Here is a 21,933-nt window from a genome sequence, read left to right as displayed (position 1 = left end):
ATATTCCTAAAATATGAACTTATCTAGAGTCAACACCATCAACAAGATTTAGGGCATCATTCCAGGCAGCCTGTCAAGTACAAATTGTGGGAGGTGGAGAGGAGTGTTTGTGTTAGTGTCTGCTGAACATGAGTACCTCGAGACTCCCACTGATCCTTGTCTTTAAACATTGAACGTCATTGGTTTAGCCCAAGAACATAACATCCTGTGCCCTTTTCCAAGAGCGATGTAGCAATTTCAAGGCAATGTCTCGCAAAAATATTTGAAACACACTTGCAGTTCCCCTGACTGGTCCTTGTGAGCTGGTGGAAGCCGTTTGACACTCGAGTAGAAGCTTTACAGGATCACTGATCCGAGATCCCGCTCTATTTGTCAGCTCCTAAACGGCTGCAGTGGGATGTGTGAGAGGAGAAATCCGACCCAGGACCAGTATGTCTGAAAATGCTCCGAGGCAAAGCAATGCTGAGCTGCAGAGCTATGCAGTAATTCTATTCGGCTATAGGCCTACCTACACCCAAAATATCCTTATCGCCTTGGGTTGCACACACCCTGTACCCCAGGATCCAAAATTAACACTGTGTAGACTTAGAAGCTGCTTTGAACTGTCATTAATGAACCAGTAAATATGAATCGGCCTAACACATTTAAAGGTCACCTATTATCCAAAAGGGGCATGGGGAGTGGCTCCTTATTTTCATCTAAAGTAAAGACAGAGAATCAGCACTTTTGAAACAGGGCTGAAACAGAGGGGTTTATGGGATGCTACAATGATCTGTTTGGTATTTGGAGCCAAACACTTCGGAGACATGTTTTGTATATATCTGAGACCTATAATATATTGTTGAAAAACAGTATAATAGGAGAACTTTAAGTCCTTTTTTTTTTTTTAAACATACAGTAATACTACAAATACTTTCCAAACACTTTTACTGCAAGATAGAGATAAAGTATAAGGATGGCGTCAACAGTCCCATCGTCTTGGCACAGTGCTGCAGCACTCTGTAATGATCAAACACACCACAGCATCATTCCATCTACCACTTCGGGGAATGCAAGATGAACAGGGGAAATGTCATTTCATCATCGCTGCAGCCACAGCCGATCGTCTGACTGCACCTCATTGCGAGTAATTGCTGACAACATCTAAGGATGCCCCACAGAGAAGGACCCCCCCCCCCAGTCCCCCCAATTCTTCCCCAAATCCCCGTCACATCACATCATTCAGAAACCACTGTGGGGCTCCGCACTTGACGAGCACACTCTTCCCTCATCTCCTATCTTGGTATATTAGGAGCCATTCTCTGGGGCAACAGAGAAGACCTATCAGCTTCCGCTGTGCGGATTTCTGAGCCAGTGTCCCATCCGATGTATTCGCAGTTCAGCCTTGCATGGATCCATCCACTGTCATTTATTTGGTTCTCATTTATTTTCACTGGATCACTGGCAACAATACAAATGACTCTCACCCACGTTATCTGGGGTTGGCTTTAATATGTTTGAGCTCGGCCCTGTGGCAAACTTATAATATGAGGACCATCCAGAGACTAATAAGGGTATCACAGTCGATACAGTATAAAAAACAATGAAGCCCACCACCCACCATCTTCCACTAATGAAGCTTTCCATCAAATTAATGAGTTGTAATCATTGGTCACAGGAGTCTATCCACATGGTGCCCAATCTATTATACTGGACTGTCACCTTCAAAGAGCTACGAATAACACCAGATCTTCTCTGTAATGTCTTTCTGTGGGAAGAGTGATATTTATGCGGTCCTTGATCACTTGGTCCACCCCCAATCTGACCCCTACTCCTACAGTTTTGCATGAAACAGCTTTGCAATTCATGACATCTGAATATGTACAATGTCAACGGATACTGAACACACTCGCTCACGCCATCTGCCGCGTAGCATGAGAGGTCTGTTAGCATCAGTTTTCAGGAACGTTAGGCTGAAGGAAGAAGGGCAGCATTCATTTACACAGCTGAGAGCCACTCATTAATGCGGACTGCGACCAGCCCAAAACATCAAATATGCATACAGACCTGACCTACCCGAATGCTATGAAGGGCATCAAATTGTTTATTCAGGTGGAGAATAAAAAATAAAAAGGTGTGTGTAGTAGTAGGGGGGATGAATGTATTAATACTAGAGTTGTAATGTCAAACAAAGCCACTGACAGTGTCTCAAGGCCTTATGACAACTGATGACCGTCTGGAAAACACTTTGCTCCTCTGCTCGTGTGTGTGTGTGTATAACTTGCGCAAGAGGCAGCATGTCATATCCTTAACTTTACACTGCATTGTAATCAATCTAATTCAGAGGGTTCTCTCACCCGCTTGATGACTACATGTGCAAGTAAATGAGTGACCTTTAAGCATATGGTTTCAGAATAACATCATTCATCATTAAGATGCTTTACAACCAAGGAATTACTACTTTCAACCCCATGTTCAGGTTTCAGCCTTATTAATTATCTTGACATGGGTCGTTCCATTTGAAATACGAACTTCAGTGAGTGGTGATTCCTTCTAAATGTGGGATTCATTAAGGAAGTTACTGCGGTTGGTGCCAACAGAGGATCTAAATGAATTTGCCAAAGGCATTTGTGGCGTTTCCAATTTGTGTTGCACTTGTGAGTACTGCTTTGATGAGAAACCATCTGTTGGGTAACTTTATCAAATAAAACGTGCCATAAACAGGAAACCTGAGGAGGACTATCACTGTGCCTCCCCACAAGTCATTAAGTTTTGCATTGCCATAGACAGAGAATCTACGGAAACACTAATGAGATTTGGTGTCATTTTCACAGCATGAGGTAATTCATTGCAGTCTTTTGTGAGTGCGATACCCCTGTTTTCTCTTTCCTGTCTTATTGTGTCTTTGCTTTTGAGTCTCTCAGCTGGCTTTCTGCACCGCATGCCTTTCTGAGTGGCAGCAGCTTTAAACCTATCCCTCTTCATCAAATCAATGAAAGGGAGTGTAAAGGGTATGAAGGCATTAGCTGCTGGAAAATGTCAGGTTTTTCCAGACATCGTCTAATCAGACTAGAGACAGCAGGAAAGCAATTCATGGAGGCAAAACCTGTAATCTGTGACAACGTTCTTAGCTTGAAGGACTTTGATGTGATTTAAAACTCAACAATAAACAATGTGGGAAATTATATTTTTGCTTGATGCAGCAAAGGCAGTGATTACATGTGTTTACATCTGGAGATGTGTTGTGAAACTTAAGTACCGTATATAAAAGCACAAAGAAAACATACAGATTGAGTCCCAAAAATGTTGCTCTCTGTTCCTTATGTGACAAATATTTGAAGTAGTAGTATATAATTCATAACTAGGCGACTTATATCTATGTAAGTTGATATTTTCGTTAAATATAATAAATTACTCAAATAAACCAAAATCATTAGGATTTATTTAACACACTTTTTTTCCACGGCTATTGGTATGCATCAATTAAAATCAGTGCAATGTAATGGAACTAACTAAGCGCTCAAATTATACTTTTAACAAGAAAGTGGTGACAAAAAAAGGCTCTTTTGCATACATTATCTTAATTGAAGAGGGTAGGCCATAATGTAAGAGCCTGTTGACATTTTCAAAAGCCTGAGATATAAAAGTGTTTCTCCAAATTATGCAAATCCTGTATTTAATTCATATATTTTCGAATGAATGGTAAGTCTAAAACAGTTGAGCGTTTGAATAGAGCCTATCTGTATTTCTAATAATTTCATATTGCCTCAAATAAATGCTTAGTTTAGATAAGTAGCCCTGGGATGACTTGCTCTACATGTTTAAATCTAGTCTGAAACAAAATGAAGCAATGCATTTTCCCTTTAACATTAGTTTTTGGTAAGTGTTGATTGTCAGAGTGTGAATAAGGGATGCATGTCACACGTGCGAGTGCATGAACGTGTGTATTCTGCACAGAGCAGGAATACAAATGTCCAAGCTCTTCATGATGTTAATGAAGCATTTACGGTGCGAGTAGTCTCTCTCTATATAACTGACAATTGAGTGGTAACGCTGTACACAGAATTGCGGAAACCCCGCTGAGCAGAACATAACAATTATAATCATAAATTGTTCCCTGAAATGCCATGTTATATATGGGAAGACAATCTTTAGAACAGGCAGTGTGTGCGTTTTTGTTCCACGCCGAGTAAAACTGAGGGAGGATAGATGTTTCTGTGACAGTTTTTAAATATTCGAGTACTCAAAAGTACAGAGAGGAGGCAGAAATGTGCTGCTCTTCTTCTGTTGTAAGATGCCTGATGTGTATGCCATACAGCTAGTGGATAAAAGCTTAGCCTCTCGCTTTCAAAGTCCTGTATTGATGAATGGCTGGCCATCACAATGCTGCATCGACCTGGAGCCTGCAGGTGGGGCCAGTCTGAGAGGTGTCAGCCCTACTTTAAGGTGCTTTTGAAATAGAGGTTAAACCTTATAATAACACCCGATGCAACATGCTGTGCTGCGGCTGGTCTGGAGAACTGGCTCGTATTTCCTTCCAATTCCTAAAGCCCTGACTAATGGTATTACAAGCGTCACGTCTTATTTGCTCTTCCCTTCACCTCTGGTGGAGATACTTCTTTAACCAAATAGACTCACAATCTTCTTAATCCTGTTTAATATCTAACGGCAATGGCCAAGGAGGCTTTCCGTGAACAGAATTAGAGAACACCATCAAACTGTAGCCTCAGGAGCATTTAAACATGCAGCGCTTGTCTGCTCATTAATGATGTATAGAGACAGCAAATCCTCTATGCTAAATGATATAATAGGCCCAAATCATTCTTAATCTTCTGGATCCTTGAAGGTAAATATATTTTTGTATTTTTAATTATTACAGGGATTATAACTCAAATGATTTACCAGACATCGTGTAAAATCTTTTGATGAGGTTCAGATAGAGTTGCATGCCCTTTGGGTTAAGGCAGCAATAATCTTGTGAATGCTTGACCAACCAAGCTTGACTTAAATACTTGAAAGTATCAGAATGGATGGGTCAATAAATGCAATACGACTGACCTTCTCTCATAACCATTCATTGCTAAATAAATAAAAATGGTCATAACTCACGATAGGTGGTGAGAGTACAATCAGCTGCAGTAAAAAATATTCAAAGCTTTATCTATCAACTTGCATATAAGCACATTTGTTTCATCTCAGACACAAAGTAAGCTCGGGATAAGTAAGGGACATAAAGCCAAGTAATAAGGAGCCGTATTTCTAAGTAGAAAAGGTTGCTAAACACAGGCTAAGTAGAAAAGGTTGCTAAACACAGGGAAAGTATATCAAGTAGGTCAATGTACACTGCTTGTTCACACATTGTCACTGTTTCTCTGGGGAAAGCAAACAATAGAGTAGCCGACCAAAGTTTATAAAACTGATCCGTGTCCCAATTTGCACAAAAGAAAATATATAACCTGGTGTCCCTGGTTTGATCGCAACAAGACCCTATGTTACATACTCGTCTCTGGTATTGGGACATCCCTACAAAGATTTATCCAAACATTTTTACTTGCTGGGATGAAAAGAACATGCAGATGAAAACCCCCAGGCAGAGCAAATGCAATTAAGGTAAGCTAGCAAGGTTACTTCTGTTGGTAGTGATGTGCCAGGTAGCACCCCCAGCAAATCTCCCCCAGGACTCCCACTGTCAGCTGTGCAATGAACCAGCTACCCTTAGCACACACCTCCCTTCCCAACAGAGACACTGGTGATAAATTACATAATCCCCCCTATGCCCAGCCGTTTCTATTATACAGCCTGGGCTTGTAAAGAACAGCTTGGAAGAGAGAAAGGGCTGTCTTGACACAGACAGTGAGAGATGGGTGTAAAGAGAAAAAAAAAAAGGCTTATTGACAATGACAGAGGAAAGATATACAGGCCAAACCAAGCCAGGAATCAGAAACCTTAGTCGTTACTATCAAAAGGATGTAGGCATTTGTCATTGATGTTGAGAAAATGGGCACTCAGTACCGCTTAACACCATATTTCTGGACAATTATATCTGACAAAATCCTTTTATGTGGGGAATGTACAGAAACCGTAGATGCCATGTTCTTAATGTGTATCATTTCAGAAACATTTTGAGAATAAGAATAAACATGTTTTATGAATCTTCTCGACAGATGAACGTGATTCCACCACTGAACATGCACACATCAGGCCTAATTTCAGCTAAGCAGTGAAGCAGCAACAAGCACAATGACATCAGTGCTCTAACCCCCCCAGAGGAATGCTTGCCGTCACTCGCACTGGCACACACACTGCTATGGAAACAGCAGGAGTGTGAGCGTGCATCAGGGTTAAAGGGATACCGCAAGGCACACACACACACAAGCTGAAAGAAAAAGCTGAAAAACAAAGCAACAGCGGCAGTCCATTGAAAACAATGCTGACACATGACCAAACTGTTCCTGACCAGCTGTGTATTTCCCTCTTTTAAAAAAAACACTACAGAGGTCAACTGGGGACCAAATAACTCAGAAGTATCCCAAAGATATGTGGTTTCAAAGAAGAGTGCTCCCAAGGCCAAGAAGAAACGTATCCTCTCAGCCGGCTCAGTGTACCAGCTGACTTCTATGGAAACAGCAAGAGTGTGTGAGTAATATGTGTGTGCCAGAAGCTGAAAGGACATGACAGCATGGGCACACATGCTAATGATGCCACCCGTGCTTATGCATGTACACAAAAACTCACATCTGTTACCTTTGTATATGTCAAAACTCAGTGTAGGACAAAAAAGTTAGAAAAGGACAAACAGTGCAGCTGCACCACAACCCGGCCAGCCACACACACACACACACACACACACACACACACACACACACACACACACACACACACACACACACACACACACACACACACACACACACACACACACACACACACACACACACACACACACACACACACACACACACACACACACACACACACACACACACACACACACACACACACACACACACACACACACACACACACACACACACACGACAGCATTCTACAAACTGGGCAGCCATTCAAACCAGCTCTCGGTAACAGTAACCCACGGCAACCCTAAAACCAGCCCCCTTTTCCCTTCCTACTCGAGAGACACAGATCCATTGCCCAGTTAAGGGAGAACCGAATGCGAGTGCCCGACAGTGAAAAGAGGTTGTAACTTTACCCACTCTGCCTTCACTAAAGTGCAGCACTCCCCCCCTCTGAAAGGTTCAAAAGCTTATTTATTCAACATGAGAGGGGATTTGTGGGAGAACTCAGAGTGGACACAAGCCAGCAGGAACGCCTCACCTCTTTTGTTCAACCCACTTGCTAACTTTACACAGAAAGAGGCATGAGCAGAGGCTTTTTCAACTCCATGACATGCAGGAACACACACAGCGAGATCATACAGCGCTGCATCAGAGTGCACTCATCCTTCCCCACATGTTCGCAGCTTCTCAGCACAGTCTCACTCCACTCTCCGAGGGGCTGTCCTACCGTTGTGGTTGTGCTGCAGGGTCTCCAGCATGCTGCCCGAGTCGGTGGCCCCCAGCTCGGCCAGTCTGCGGCTGGTGGCGCTCAGCTCGGACCGCAGGTTGGTCACCTCCTGGCTGGCGGACTGAATGGCCCCATCGATGCGCTGAGCCAGCTGCTTGTTGTCATCCATCATTTTCAGGATTTTTGCCTGAGGAGGAGAGGGGAATCCGGACAAGGTGTCATACTGACAAGTTGTACATCTCCAGTGAAGGAACGTGTCCCCAAATAAATCCTTCCTCCTTCTCCTTTTCTGTCTGTTATTTCTCCCCTTTCTTTATAAGAAAGCCAAGTTCCAAAATCCTTTAGAGCAGTTTGTCCATTCCCTTAAAGAGAGGCATCCAGCTCAGGGGAAATGTGTAACTGCTGTAAGAAGTTTGCGCTCTAGAGATAATGTATGCGTAGTGTGAGTGTGTCAGTGTGCAAGCATGCCGGTTAGTGTGTGTGCCTGAGAGTACCGTAACAGCATGAGAGCGCATGTGTGTGTGTGTGTGTGTGTGTATGTGTGTGTGTGTGTATGTATGTGTATGTGTGTGTGTATGTGTGTGTGTGTATGTGTGTGTGTTATAGAGAGCCAGCACTGCCCCGGTGAAATGTGCTCCCTGCAGCTGACTGTTGAAAGGACACAGAGCATTGAGAGACGACAAGCACCTTTTTAAATGGACTGTACCATTTGCAGAGAAATGCAGGGGGGAGGAGTGAGCTAGCCCATATAAGCACATGGGAGTCAGAGGTCCTCAGCACAGCTGTCTTTAGGAGATAATACTGCAAAGTTCAGGGATTGTGTGTTTGACTGAACACAACACATTGCACTGAGCTATAAAACTGACTTCAGAGAACACTTCAGCCTTTCCTCTTTTCAGTCTGTTTATACCGCATGCACCTCCCTCCCTGCACTCATGGACAATGGGAAGGAAATCATTAGTTTGACAAAGAGGCAGTTGCGGGAACATTTTTGAAATAGTTATGAAAACAATTCTTTCATTACAGGATCACTGCAATTATCACAGTTTTTAAAAAGGTCCGCTTTGAAAATGACATAACTTGAAATTGAGCTCTTTTGAAACCGTAATAACGTTTGAGGGAATAGTTTGTTTAAGTCACTCAGTCAACAAAAAGTTTAAAAAAACAAAAACGAAATGATAATCCCTGCCAACAAATGTGAGGATTCACTTGTGAGTTTTTTTTATTGGAAATAAATATCTTTGTGCTTTGGTTATAAACTGAGCAATGTTCAAACATTCAATCAAGATTAATAGGTAATGAAAGTAGTTATTTGCAGCCCTGCGTATAATAATAAAACCAAAAGAATGCTAAGAATGTAGATTTATTATTTATATTTTGACCTTGAAAATGTGCGCGCAAATTTGAGAACATGTGCTTTTTCCCATTAAAACTGGGAATGTGGAGAACGTTGCTCACTCCTTTATCCTAAGCGAACTTCCCCATTCAGACTGGTTAATCACAACATTTTCATAAACTCACAGAGGACTAACACACCTCAAAGTCTCCTTCTGTCTTTATTATACTGTATATAATACCACTCCTTAGTTCTGCTGTGCTTTTATCCCTATTTTCCTTTTTTAAAGAAGACTGAAAGGCGACTGATGCAACAGCACACAGTGACTGCCACCTGTTTACAGATAAGGCTCTTCACTCTCAGAGAAGGAAACATTAAAGTGTCTCTCTCCTCTCTGCTGCAGCACAGAGGGGTATTGTTCAAAGTACTGTACCTGCAGTCAGGGTGGGAAAACTGCTTTTGCTTTTATTCTAGTTGAAGCATTGTCTAGTTGACAATGACATTCAAAATGTCAAGTAATAACCAGCAAACAGATAAGAAAGGGACGGATACTGGACACTAATAGGACAGAAACCAGAGGCGAACCGTCAGGGCATTGAAGGTATTCAGAGCATACCCTGGAACACTCAGATAACACAAACAAAAAAATCGATTTAATTATATAAATAAAATGTATATAAAATGAATAAATGAGAATGGTATCTGTGTTGTTGATCTGTAATATTACAGTGTTACGTTGATTTGTTTGTCCTTCTCGGACCATGCACTACGCATTTCAGTGGTTTTGTGTTAGAAAAGAAAGCAACCAATAAGATCTTGTTCTGGGTCTCTGGGTAGAATATCCTTCAACCAAGGTATTCTACATCCTTGATCGAATGCCCTGGCCGTTGCACTGAATGAGAGCGTACGTTTGGACTGACAGTTTGATCAACCAATCATATATTGATTTATAGCCAATGGGCGTATTCTTTCAGAGTTTCCCTCAGTTCCAGGGTACTCTAGAAGGCCCGCTAGTTAACTCGCTCGAGACAGAGGATCTAGAATCTAGATGAATGCGACGAAGCAATTCAGGCCGTTTTATTGTTTTTAACGTTGAAATGGCAAGTGCAACAGGTGAGGATGAAGTTGTTGCGGAATTGTTGTGAGTACCCTTTTCAAGACGACAATTCAGTGAAAAGACGGACATTATAATGCCGGCGGAGGGGGGGGGGGGGGGTTTCGGTTTTCCATCAGCAAAAGTTGTTCATAGTAACTTGGTACTTTTGTTGGTAACACTGCAGTTGAGTTTCTAAATGAGCGGAGTTGTCACTATTATGTGGAGTTGAAACACTGCAGACCAATAATGGTCAGAAGTCATTAGCACGACAGTGAACATCCTGCACAAACCTGCCATTTAAAAAAGGCCAGGCTCCTCTCAATAGGAACACGTTTTGTAATAAGATGGAACTGTCTTTTGACTAGACTTAGATTTTTTTTAAAGATGAGAGCACCCAGAACCTCAACATGGGCTACAATTCACAAAGTGGAGATTTTCCTCTGTTTGACTGCCAATGAAAGCATCCAGGGAAGAGAAGCAGGGAAGATGATGTCAGGGCAGTTTGATGTGGTTTAGCTACGACAGCCAGCTAATCCCGCCTACACTGAAGGGATACTATCTGCTGCAGTGGAAAAAGAAATAGAGAAAAGGGTCGAACCACGCTATGGAAATTAGGCATTTACACAAGGCAGGGCACCTGAACCCAAGACCTGTACTTGAAAAGATGGAGGCACAATAATGATATATCAAGGAAAGCTAAAAGAAAAAGTATGTTCAGTGTTCTAAGAATTCACTCTAGAGTATAGACTATTAACTGTTGTAAAGGAATACGCACTTATAATTAACTACTGTGGATAGTTACTCAATCCTGCATTTCTCTGCTGTAATCTGACATCGGGCTGTCAAGAGCATGCCCACTCACTCTGCTGTTGTTGTTGTTTCCCAGCTTTTTGTGAAGTTTCACCCTTACCCATACTGCATGTGGTTCGCACATATTGGCCATCACAATGCACAAATTGGCGAGAAAGGTTTGTGTACTTCCAGAAAGATCGTTGCGCTTGCCTCAGGCACTCTGTGTGCTCAATATTAAAGTCTACTCTGTTGTCTCACATAAAACTGACCGACCGCATGTGAGCGAAAGAATGGGGAACAACACACACATGCACTCCACCCGTTCATCAATCTGCCCAGACACAAGTCACCCCTCCCGCTCAGTAAATGAACATCATGTTGTTATTTATAGACGACCCTGCTGCTGCATATGATACATTAGTCACAGGGGAGGGCGCGCGCACACACACACACACACACACACACACACACACACACACACACACACACACACACACACACACACACACACACACACACACACACACACACACACACACACACACACACACACACACACACACACACACACACACACACACACACACACACACACACACACACACACACACACACACACACACACACACACACACACACACACACACACACACACACACACACACACACACAGTCACTTGATGTTCATTAATGGAATTCATCTCTTGTCAGGTGTAATAAAAGTCTATTGGACCCATCTGGGTAATAAAGATGCGGTGGTATCTGAAGTGAGTGGATTTGTTTTTATCTGTGTATATATCTTCTATAGCACCCCTTACACTGTTTGTCTTTTCTCAGGAGTGTGTATCCTGTCAGTAAACCTGCTTATACTATATGTTGGCATACATATTACCTAGGGTGACATGTTTTAAGCTGTGTAATTCAGTGTTCATTTTGAAAATTCGTAAAGCCACATTTCACTCTCTTAACCCTTTACTTGTGTAATATGAGTAACGTGTGCAGATTCAGAATCCCAACTAATTCAACCAATGACAGGGATGCATTTTTGACAAACAAGACGGACAATTGGGGGAAAATATCCTGCATTTTGAATGTCCGATAGTCCACCATTAACACCTTAGTCCCATCTCGTCTCGTAAACGAAAACAAAATAGTCGTTTTTATTATCAAAAATCTATTTTTAGCTCGTCATCGTTTCCTCTTAGTCATGTAAAAAAGGTCGTTGACGAACATTTTTCGTCATAGTTTTCGTTGATGAAATTAACACTGGTGTAATCGTACAGAGAGGAATGTAGGGGCAACAGCATGGCAGGCTGTTAACTTCACAAACTATTCAAAGTGACGTCACTGGAGCGCTTACTATGGTCGAGAAACAGGAAGCAGCTTGAGGCCAGGCAGCGGTTCCAGTCTGTTGGCTGCTGCGACACTCTCAGTTCTGGCTGTCAGTGAAGTCCACTAAACTACTTCTGAACCAGCTGATTAATTTTTCCTCACTGCAGTCCGGTGTGATTGACTCCTCGACTGACAGCGGCCCGACAGGAGAGACGCTACATGCCGATCTAGGATTTTATAAGCTTACTATGATCGGGAAGAAATCTTTTCACTTGACAGATGAAGGCAGGTAAAATATGAGACTGATGTAGGCTGATATGTTTTCTTTTTGGTGAAGGGTATTGAAGAAAATACATCAGTAATAAATTAGAATGTTTATAAAAACGGGAGAAAAATTGGACAGTTTTCCCCCCAAAAACTCCCATTTACCCAAAATATTTGACTTATTACGCAGACAAAAACTGTGTGCACCAACATGTGAAATCAGACCTACATTCAGTTTGTCTTGATCCATTATGTGGTTTAAACTTTCCTAGGTTACATTTTTCTTGTTTAGGTTAATTGACAGTTTTGGGAAGAGAAGCTTTTGGGAGCCAGGGTGGGGAGCCAGGGGTGGGGAGCAGGACTGAATCCGATTTCAGTTCCTTCAACTTTTTCTTAGCATGGAGAACTTGTGTACTTATCTTTCCCAATCTCCATACCAACTGAAACCGGATTAAAAACAGAATAGAGCCATGCAGACAGCACTGTTGCCCTTGGTTATTATAATTGGCTTTTACCCAGAACGCCATATGGAGCAGCAGCTGGAAAATGAATCACATCCTCAAAGAAATGTTTGAGTTTTTATAAGTCGTTTTTTCAGATGACCATTTTTATCTCATAAATCTAAGAATAGCTACTGGTTAATTGTGAGTTAAGTGAACATGAGAAGTAAACTTGATTAATGTCTTTGTGTACATCACATAAATGATGTCTCTCCCAGGGGGTTTTCAATATGTCTGCTGGTCAGTGGAGGGAATCGGGACCCACTGGCTGACTGAGGATCAGTAATTGGTGGGCGTGCTGTGGCTTTGGATTAGCATATGAAAAGAGACAGTGAGGAGTGGGCTCGGTGCTGTGCGACCGTTCTTCATTGTCACCGGCCTTTTGCAGCCAAGTCACCGGATTCAACTTAAGTCATGCAAAAAAAGTTTGAGCACTGAGCTCTGTGGTTTTCAAGCCTCGCGGATTTCAGTTTTTACTTACTGGGGCATAATTGTGTTACTAAGCAATAACAGTCAAGACTCACAAGTATTCACTGTAACAGTATTTGTTGCCTAGCAACAACACAAAACAGAATCCAGCTGTGGTGGTAAAAGAAACACAGAGAAAGTAAAATATCTTTCACTGTTACAACATATTTGCTCTTTTCATGTTTTCAGGTGGTAGTTTAATCTCTGTGTTCTCCACCAAAAGCAGTTTGTAATAAACTAGCAGTTAAAATTATCATCAAATGTATCCGTCTTGCAAAAGAAAAATGTTTAACTGTTAACTTACTAAAAATGATGCTTGCTAGTATAATTCAGAAACGAGACTGACATGATTTAAAGTAAAGTTATTTACAGAACAGTTGTATTATATATGACATTTTTTTTGAATGAAATTGCTCAAATATTCAGACAGCCATGGGCCGAGGTATGTTGTATAGTTTATTTTCGCCAGTTCAATAATTAATCACTGCATTGTGTAATCATGTAAAAACACACATTAATACTATAGGCCTGATATTAAAGATGATATATGTATTTAATCAATCCAATTATGAGACAAAGCAAAATCATTTTTTTCAGCACTAGCAAGAAGAATCTATTTATGGTGCTTTGTGCTCACAGTAGTCAGGGTGGCTGCTGTGCAGATAATAGAAATACAATGTAAAGATAGCTAGAGCACAATCTCTGTTTAGTGATTCAGACTATACCTCTGCAATGCAGAACTTATGGGCTGCACCAAAATCACCTGCTCATTGATAGCATCTGGAAAGGCCAGCCAATGAGGTGGAAAAGGTGCTGTGATGCAGGCCATGCTCTTGGGTTTGCTTGTTTTTTTTTTCCTGTTAAAAGGAAAATATGTAACGTCCCCGGAGTGAGAAAATGTTTTTTGTATCTAAACATTATCTTGATCTCTTATAAAGATTATCTTAGGGGAGAATAGGGCAAAGCTAAAAACCTTTCACTGCAGATTCTGAACACACAAATAACAAACACACACACACACACACACACACTGTGGTGGCAGGGTACAAATAGAGGGGGGTATTGAGTAAAAGAGAGATACTGAGAGTAAAGCAATGTTTCCTAACATACACCAGGTCTGTGTCAATTATGCCCACTGTTGTGCAGAACGTCTTACATCTTGTCACTTGGGTAGAGGCTGCAGACAGCCACCAAAGGAATGAAACTGAACATGCCCTCAGGCTCCTTCCACAAATAGAGATTTCACATTTGGGAAACATATCCTACGTGACAGGATCAGAAACTATTCTGTTCCTTCTCGCATGAGTCAGTATTATAACCAAACAACCCAGAATTTCTAAAGAAAATTTGCAATTACGTTTTTATTATTCAGGATGAAAGCAAAGCACCCCTTCGCAAGATCAATGGCTAGATTTGAGATGCATTTTACAGCTATGATTGATTTAATGTATTCAATTGATTAAAGTCTGATATGATAAAGCAGGTGAGTTTTGTGCCAGAAAAACAAGATGTCTTCAGACTTATTCCCATGCATTGATATAAATTGGCAACAGAGCATTGGTCCTCCCTTATCCAGCTGCTTCTCAATATCCTCAATGAACGCATCTAAGCCTGGCTGAATAGTAAAAGAGACTATTTGTAAAGTGTAAGATGTTAAAGATTAGTATTCAGGGCCACCGGGTAGCTCAGTGGTTAGAGCTGGCGGCCCATGTGCGGTGAACGCTGCCTAGTAAGCCGGTTTGAATCCTGAGCCGGGCGAACATTACAGGCAATGTCCTCCCCTCTGTGACTAGCTTTCACTCTTTATCCCAAATAAAGTCACTCTCTGGCACAAAGATATCTTAAAAAAAACAGATAATAAGTACTCAAAGGGATATACAGTGAAAGGAAATAATAGATTAGGGATCAAATTAAATTAGAAGAATAACTCTGAGACAATGAGCCTGAATCCACATATGCAACACAGATGACTGATGATCCCATCCTGCTTTGTGCTGAAGTTTGAGAACAACTGTTTTCTAAAGCAAAGGATAGTGCATTACCCCGCCCCTTAGGAAAAAACGGTACTATGGTTACTGCACTCATCTGCTTGTTGTGAACACTCCTGTACCTATACTGTTCAAACTATCTGAACATGGATAGTAGAAGCTAAGAAGCTGAGGGATGGGAAATAGGTGGCTCTGTGCAGTCACAAACTGTCTGCCTAACCCCAGGGGAATATCTAGACAGTTGTTAGTTGGAGCAATATAAGTGCTAGTGAAGAACACTCCCTTCAGTTCCTTTTCTCTGAAGTAGGGTGCAGATGTTGTCTCATGTAAGAATTTATTCAAACATTTTGAAAAAGTGCAACATTTAAAAAAAATTGTAGGACAGGAATCCTTCACACAAAGGCAGTTGTCAAACATTGTTGTTTGACATTTGGATGTGTACATGTGTACAATTTGTCTTTAAAAGTTTCTTTGGAATAAAAAGGAAACTAGCCTAAGTCTACTAATTGTGTTTGCAATACATATAGAATTCTTTATTTATATAACTTCAACTTGTTTCCAGCAATGGGGAACCAATGCTATTCAGATGTTCAAAAAATAATTTAGAGCACAGTTTCATAGTTTCTCAGTTATTGTTTTATTTTTATTTCTAATCAAAGAAAAGTAAAGATGCCGTTTGTGTATGAACACAAAATATCTCATTCCTCTGTTGATGAAAATAACTAAATTGGTAGTTTTCATTCGTTTGATTTTCCTTCATTGCTTTCCTTTGTCTCTCGTTATCTTTCTATCCTTAACAATGTCTGTTATTACTGTATAGTCACCTCAACGACTTGAGCAGCTCATGTCAGGCAGCGAACAGACTCCCAGTGAATGGATATCGATGCCTCTGCTGTCAGCACTGCTAAGAAATCAAATACACAGATGCAGCCTGGTAAACACAGTCTGTTGGCACACACAGATACCTTTCTCATTCTTTCCGACAAGGGTGAGCAGGTTAGAAGTGGGAGTGTTTTTATTGGAATATCCTGTATGCTCATCTAAACTCTCCCAATTTATCTAATCTCTTGTTCCATTCTCACTAAGCTCTTGCTCACATCCTCATGCTCTCACATGGTTGCTGTCAGCGTGAGGCAGATCCAGACAGAGATGGCATACTGAAATGTTTTGGGCAGACCAAGCAGCTAGGCTAATCTCAGACAAAAACAGGTTTGTGTGCTTTGATGAGAATGAAGATACACGTTCCTTTTGACTGAGACAAGCCAGGAACAAAGATCTTACACGGGTTTACAGGCAAAAGATGAACATACTTTCAAGTCAAACTGAATCTGAAGGTTGTGTTTGTGTTACAGATGGATGTGGATTGTGTGCCCAAACCTAACCTTCAAAAATAAACTTTACTATTAAAAAATCTTCCAACTGAATAACAAGGTAAAAAGTATTCATACAAATTGCTATGTTAAAGGGGCCATTAGGCTTTTTGGGGTTTTCTCTTTGGTTGTGGTAGGGCTGCTCAATTAATCGTATTTTAAATCGCGATTATGGCTTGCAACGATTACGAAAACAACGTAATCGAAATAAAACGATAATTTTTTTAATTATTGTTATTACATTTTTTTTTTTTTTTAAATGTTTTTTTTTTTTTGGTTTGTCAGTTGAATTATACTTAAAGTTCAGGGTAATCAACTGTTAAAAACATACTGTTCACATTTTTTTCTCCAATAAATTGATGTTTTCAAAGTAAATGGATAATCGTTTTTAATAATCGTGATATCAATTATTGACCCAAATAATCGAGATCCTAGTCTTCAGTACAGTTGGCAATATTGTCGCCTGCCTGCGCTCATCTCTGAAACCAGATCATGTAAACAGGCTGGTGTTTCTTGCAAAAAATCTTTAAGAGATGACATGAGCAGCCCTACCAGCATTTGCCATGATGGCCAAAACATTTTTATTTGGTCTTAAATTGTAGTTCAACATTTATTTCAAGTTACTTTTGGACCATGACGGTGGGCCAGCCTTTAATGTTTAACTGAGTGGAATATGTTGAATATGTTTTACCAAAATGTTGGCTATATGTTAAGGAGTTTTCAGGTTGTGAAAGTGCACTGCAACATGTTTGTTGATCTTGTTTATTGTTATTTATTATTTTGATATTATTTATTTAAATGTAGATATGAATGTATAATTTATTTTATTTTATTTTGTATTGGTTTTTCAGTTGATTACCCTGAACGTATATTTCAACAGTAAAAAAGTTCAAATTATTATTTGTATTCGTTTTAAAGTGCAATAAATGGATGTTTTCAAAGTCAATGAATAGTCGCATTTAATAATAGCAATTACAATTATTGACCCAAATAATCGAGATTATGATTTTTGCCATAATCGAGCAGCCCTAGGTTGTGGTGCATGTAAATGGTCTACAAAGGCTACAATCCCAAACGGAGGAAGATTCTCTCCCACATACTCACCCCTTGCCTCGATTGTAGTCCTTTGTTAACATTGTCGACATAGTGACATCACTAACGCTTCTATTGGCCAGCGCTTCAACTTGTTGTAAGTGATGCAGGCTAAGGAAGGAGATATCTCTTAGCTGTAGACCAATCACAACAGAGCCGGCCAGCTAACCAATCAGAGCAGACTCGGCTCTGGTTTCAGACAGAGGGTGAAAAGAGGTGCTGCAGCACAGGCAGTATGAGAAAAATAAAGAGCTTTTTGAACATTAAAGCATGGAGACATGTCCCAGTAGAGAAACAAAACACAATTAGGAAATCTAAAACTTAGCTTTAGAGGGCGCCTATAACAATTATTTAAAACATTGAATTTATTGTAAAAAAATATACAAAAGTACTACAAACAAATATGAGCAAATATATAAATGTAAAATATTTTTGGGAATTATGTTCCTAAATAAACGAGTCTACAGAATCCAACGCTACAATCAACCATTGTTCAAAAATATATTAAAGTCTGAACTGCCTACTCAAAGATAAGAAAGTGGCTCTCTATAAAATTACTTCAAATTAAGCAATAGGTGATATCAGAGGAAAGCAATTGTTTGGAACTCAATATTCAACCTTTTAAGATCAGTATCAAAATAAAGCCTAATTTGCATTGCAAGTGTGTTTTACCTCCTCTGTTAATTCATTGTAGATGACTGTAGTTAACATTATACTGTAGCTGAGAAATTGGAGAAGCTTTGTTCTATTACAGTGGCTCTTTTTACATCCACACACAGGCAGATGTTTGCAAAACATAGAACAAAACAGGCTTTTTCAAAGAGCGAATGCTCGAGATGGCAGAACAAAGACTCAAAATGCAGTTCACGACTGTCGTTAAAAAGAGTCCTAAACAATGTCATTGGCTGGTGGCCTGAAGAGCTCACAGATGGTCCATTTCTCCTGCTGAAAGGGAGTGTGTGGTTGCTCGTCTGATGCTGTTAGTGTTCTGGGAGCTAGAATCCCTGTGTAGGTGTGTACTGTTTCATTTAGTGTAGTTAATTGTGTGTGTAAGTGTGTGCATGTATGCCTGTCTTTGTGTGTGTGAGAGAGAGTGAAAGAGAGAGATAATAATTGTGTGTTTCAGGTTGAGACGCAGCTCCTGTCTCCTCTGCTCAGTATTCAGCAGCCGTCCTCTCGGTGACGAGGATTGAGAGGAGCTGTGTTTAGGTGCTGTAGGGGGGATGATGCTGGCTGGCTTGATGCATCCTTTCAACAGCACTTTGCTTCAAAAGGCATAGCACCCTGTTGACAAGCTTTTCTACACTTCAACAACAACAACAATGCTGGTGGAAAAAATACAATATTCATTTGATACAGAATTATGAGAAGAAATGTTACACTACAGAAAACCTCTTTTAAGATGCAGTTCAGAGCCAACCAAATATACAATAGCCTCATTAAAAGATACAACCTAATTCAAATTCCTTGTAGCTAAGAATTGAATTTACACATTAGGGATGCTAAATTACAAATTTACAAAATGCTAACGTTATGCTATAAACGAACTACAGCCGAGTACAGCAGGGTCGCACGACTTCAACGTCACGCCAACTTAAGATCCATATTCAAAAATACAGATTGAAAATTGTACAAGTTGAAGCGTTTGTTTAAACAGTTTGCAGGAAGCAGGTACTTGCTTTCAAGCAGAAAAGGGGCAAACAAACTTAGCGGGAGTGTTTACGTTTTCGGCGTAATGACATACAAGGTCCTCAACAACTTCTGTAGTCCTATTCAGCCACTTGTCAACAACCATCGGTTTTCAGACACGTAAACTCTTAAAAAATCACCAGTGGGGTCACTGCTGATGTATTAATGCCCTAGAACAAAACGTGATCCGTCTCTTAAATTATTTTCAACCACAGACCTTATTTCAAGCTATTTTCCAAAAACATGTTCAAAAAACCATTGACTCTGAGACGAGGGTACCGGAAGTGGTAAAACGCTAACTCACTTCCGCGTTTTAGGACTCGTTCCTGCACCACTCTATTGGAGCAAAACATATTTTTTCCATTGACTTACATTGGAAAATATACCTTTGTAAATCAGTGGATATTTCTTTTTACGTCAATCAATCTCCCAGGACAAACATTTTAAAAAGGCCTTTTTAAAATAATAAGGTCCTAAAAGTTGTGAAATGCGATAAAAGCCTTTATTCTCCCTCTCTTTTCATTAGCATGAGTCTAAATCGGACATAACGCTGCTTCGAGGCAGCGGTTAGGAGGCGGGGTTTAATGGAAACACAAGGGCTCTATGGGCCCAATGATGCATAAGATCGTCAGAAGATCCCTGGAAAATCTGAGTATATTCGATTCTCAAGTCATTACGCAACGATACATAAGAAATAACATTATAATTGAAACCGCTAAATGATGTTGGCTCCAGTTTATTTCCCTTTTTTTATTCAGATCTGGATTTAGCTCAGTGGCATGTGTTAATTTAGTGAAGCATATCAAACTTCATTTTGTAAATGAATGAAATTCATAACAATACCTAATGATGTTTACACTTGATGCATTTGCAGCAGAATGAAGTAGCTCCCATTGTCATCATGATTACATAGAAAACAGAATCAGTTCTGGGAGTGGGGAGAGAAGCCTCTAAGGACCATGGGGAATCATCTTTTTCATGCTTTGTACTCCTCAGAATATGCAGATCTTTGCAAATGAACTCATTACCTGTACCAGTATTAAATTAGTGAAAAGTGCTTACTAACAGCCTAAGTGCTGTTATGGAAACAAAGGAAATATGGACACCTACTGCATGAGTGTTTTATGATTTCACTCTGAGCCAAGGAAGAAGGGACACGCCAAATCAGCCCCTGGGAAGTATGAGGCATTGCTGTATGAGAGTGGCAACTGTTCCTTAAATTCCTGCCTGATAGTGTGCCTTGTCCTAAGGTATTTATTAATAATAGTGTGAGTGTGGACACCTAGTTGTTTATGGGTAAAATGAGCATTATCTAACATATGTGTATATATATATATATATTTACACAAGGACCATCATCAATGAATGTTTCTTGCTGTCACACACCATTTGGTAGGTTTTTATGTTTTGTGTTTTTTGTACAAATGTTAAACCAAACTCTTCCTTATACTGATAGTTTAACATGACTGATTTACCTGGCAAAATAATACAAATAGTTGGCATGTACAATACTGCAATTCAATTGTGAATAAATCATTTAGATTTTCCCAGTGTGTTTTGAGTGTTAGTAAGCTAAAACTAGAAAATAGACCTTTCATAGTAGGAAAAGCACAGGTGTTATGACATTAACAATTCAAATGTCAGAGTGACAGTAAGCCAGCGTGCATGATAATAGTACTCTGAAATCAAAGCAGCTCAATTGGATTCAGGCATCGTTAGTTTGATTATCAACACCTGTGCCTTTCCTTCTATGACATGTCAAAATGTCCGCCATGAAAAATACCCATTATGAAAGTAATGTGTTATGAAACTTATCAAAGAAAAAACCTTGTTGTAGTTTGACAGGCCACTAACTCAAACACTCACAGATGTGATGAAGGTGACGTATAGTGATAGGTGTCTCCAAAAGTTTGGAGTGATTCTGTGAAACAAAGAGAATCATGAACTGAAGTTGAAGGACTGCGATGATCAAACGGTGATGAAGAGATTAATGTGTCGTTTTTACAGCTCCACCTAAGGGCTAATAATAATGTATCCTGTTCAAATCTGAAAGTCATTTCTCCTGTCTAGGTTTAGTCAGATAAAAGGTCATCTCTTTTTGACCCTAAGCTGACAGAGCAGCCGTGACCCAACATCCTCCAGCACTCTACAGCTGGGCTTGGAAAGCAAATGAAGGAAGTCAAAGATAAGCTAAAAATTATGATAAAAAATGGTTTTGCAGTGACTAATCTTTTTTTCTAGCCAATAGGGAGATACACAAGAGTTTAAAGATGCCTTGCAGCTGTTACCAGTCCAGTCCAGCATTCTGCATGGTTGGGATTAGTTTGCTAGCCGTGTATCCAAATATGATTTTCTAACTCAGTGAGCACAGAGAGCCCCTCTGTGAAGTCAATTATAATATTATTAAGGAGCCTTTAAGAAGTGAAAAAGTAAAGTGAGGATAGTATCAAGATGTCAGTCATTCAGCAAACCAGCATGTGTGTGTGTGTGTGTGTGTGTGTGT

At 40.3% G+C, this 21,933-nt stretch overlaps 1 protein-coding gene across 1 annotated transcript in view; it reads right to left on the bottom strand.

Moving 5' to 3' along the window:
* LOC307036054 (kazrin-like) overlaps positions 1 to 21,933 on the bottom strand; it is a 182,975-nt gene that overhangs the window by 112,011 nt on the left and 49,031 nt on the right. The window contains 1 exon segment of the mRNA XM_079676036.1: positions 7,504 to 7,690. Coding sequence (XP_079532162.1) covers positions 7,504 to 7,690 — 187 coding nt within the window.

This window comes from Notothenia rossii (assembly GCF_949606895.1).
Source record: "Notothenia rossii genome assembly, chromosome: 4".
Taxonomy (NCBI): Eukaryota; Metazoa; Chordata; class Actinopteri; order Perciformes; family Nototheniidae; genus Notothenia; species Notothenia rossii.
This window is presented reverse-complemented; position numbering and strand designations above follow the sequence as displayed.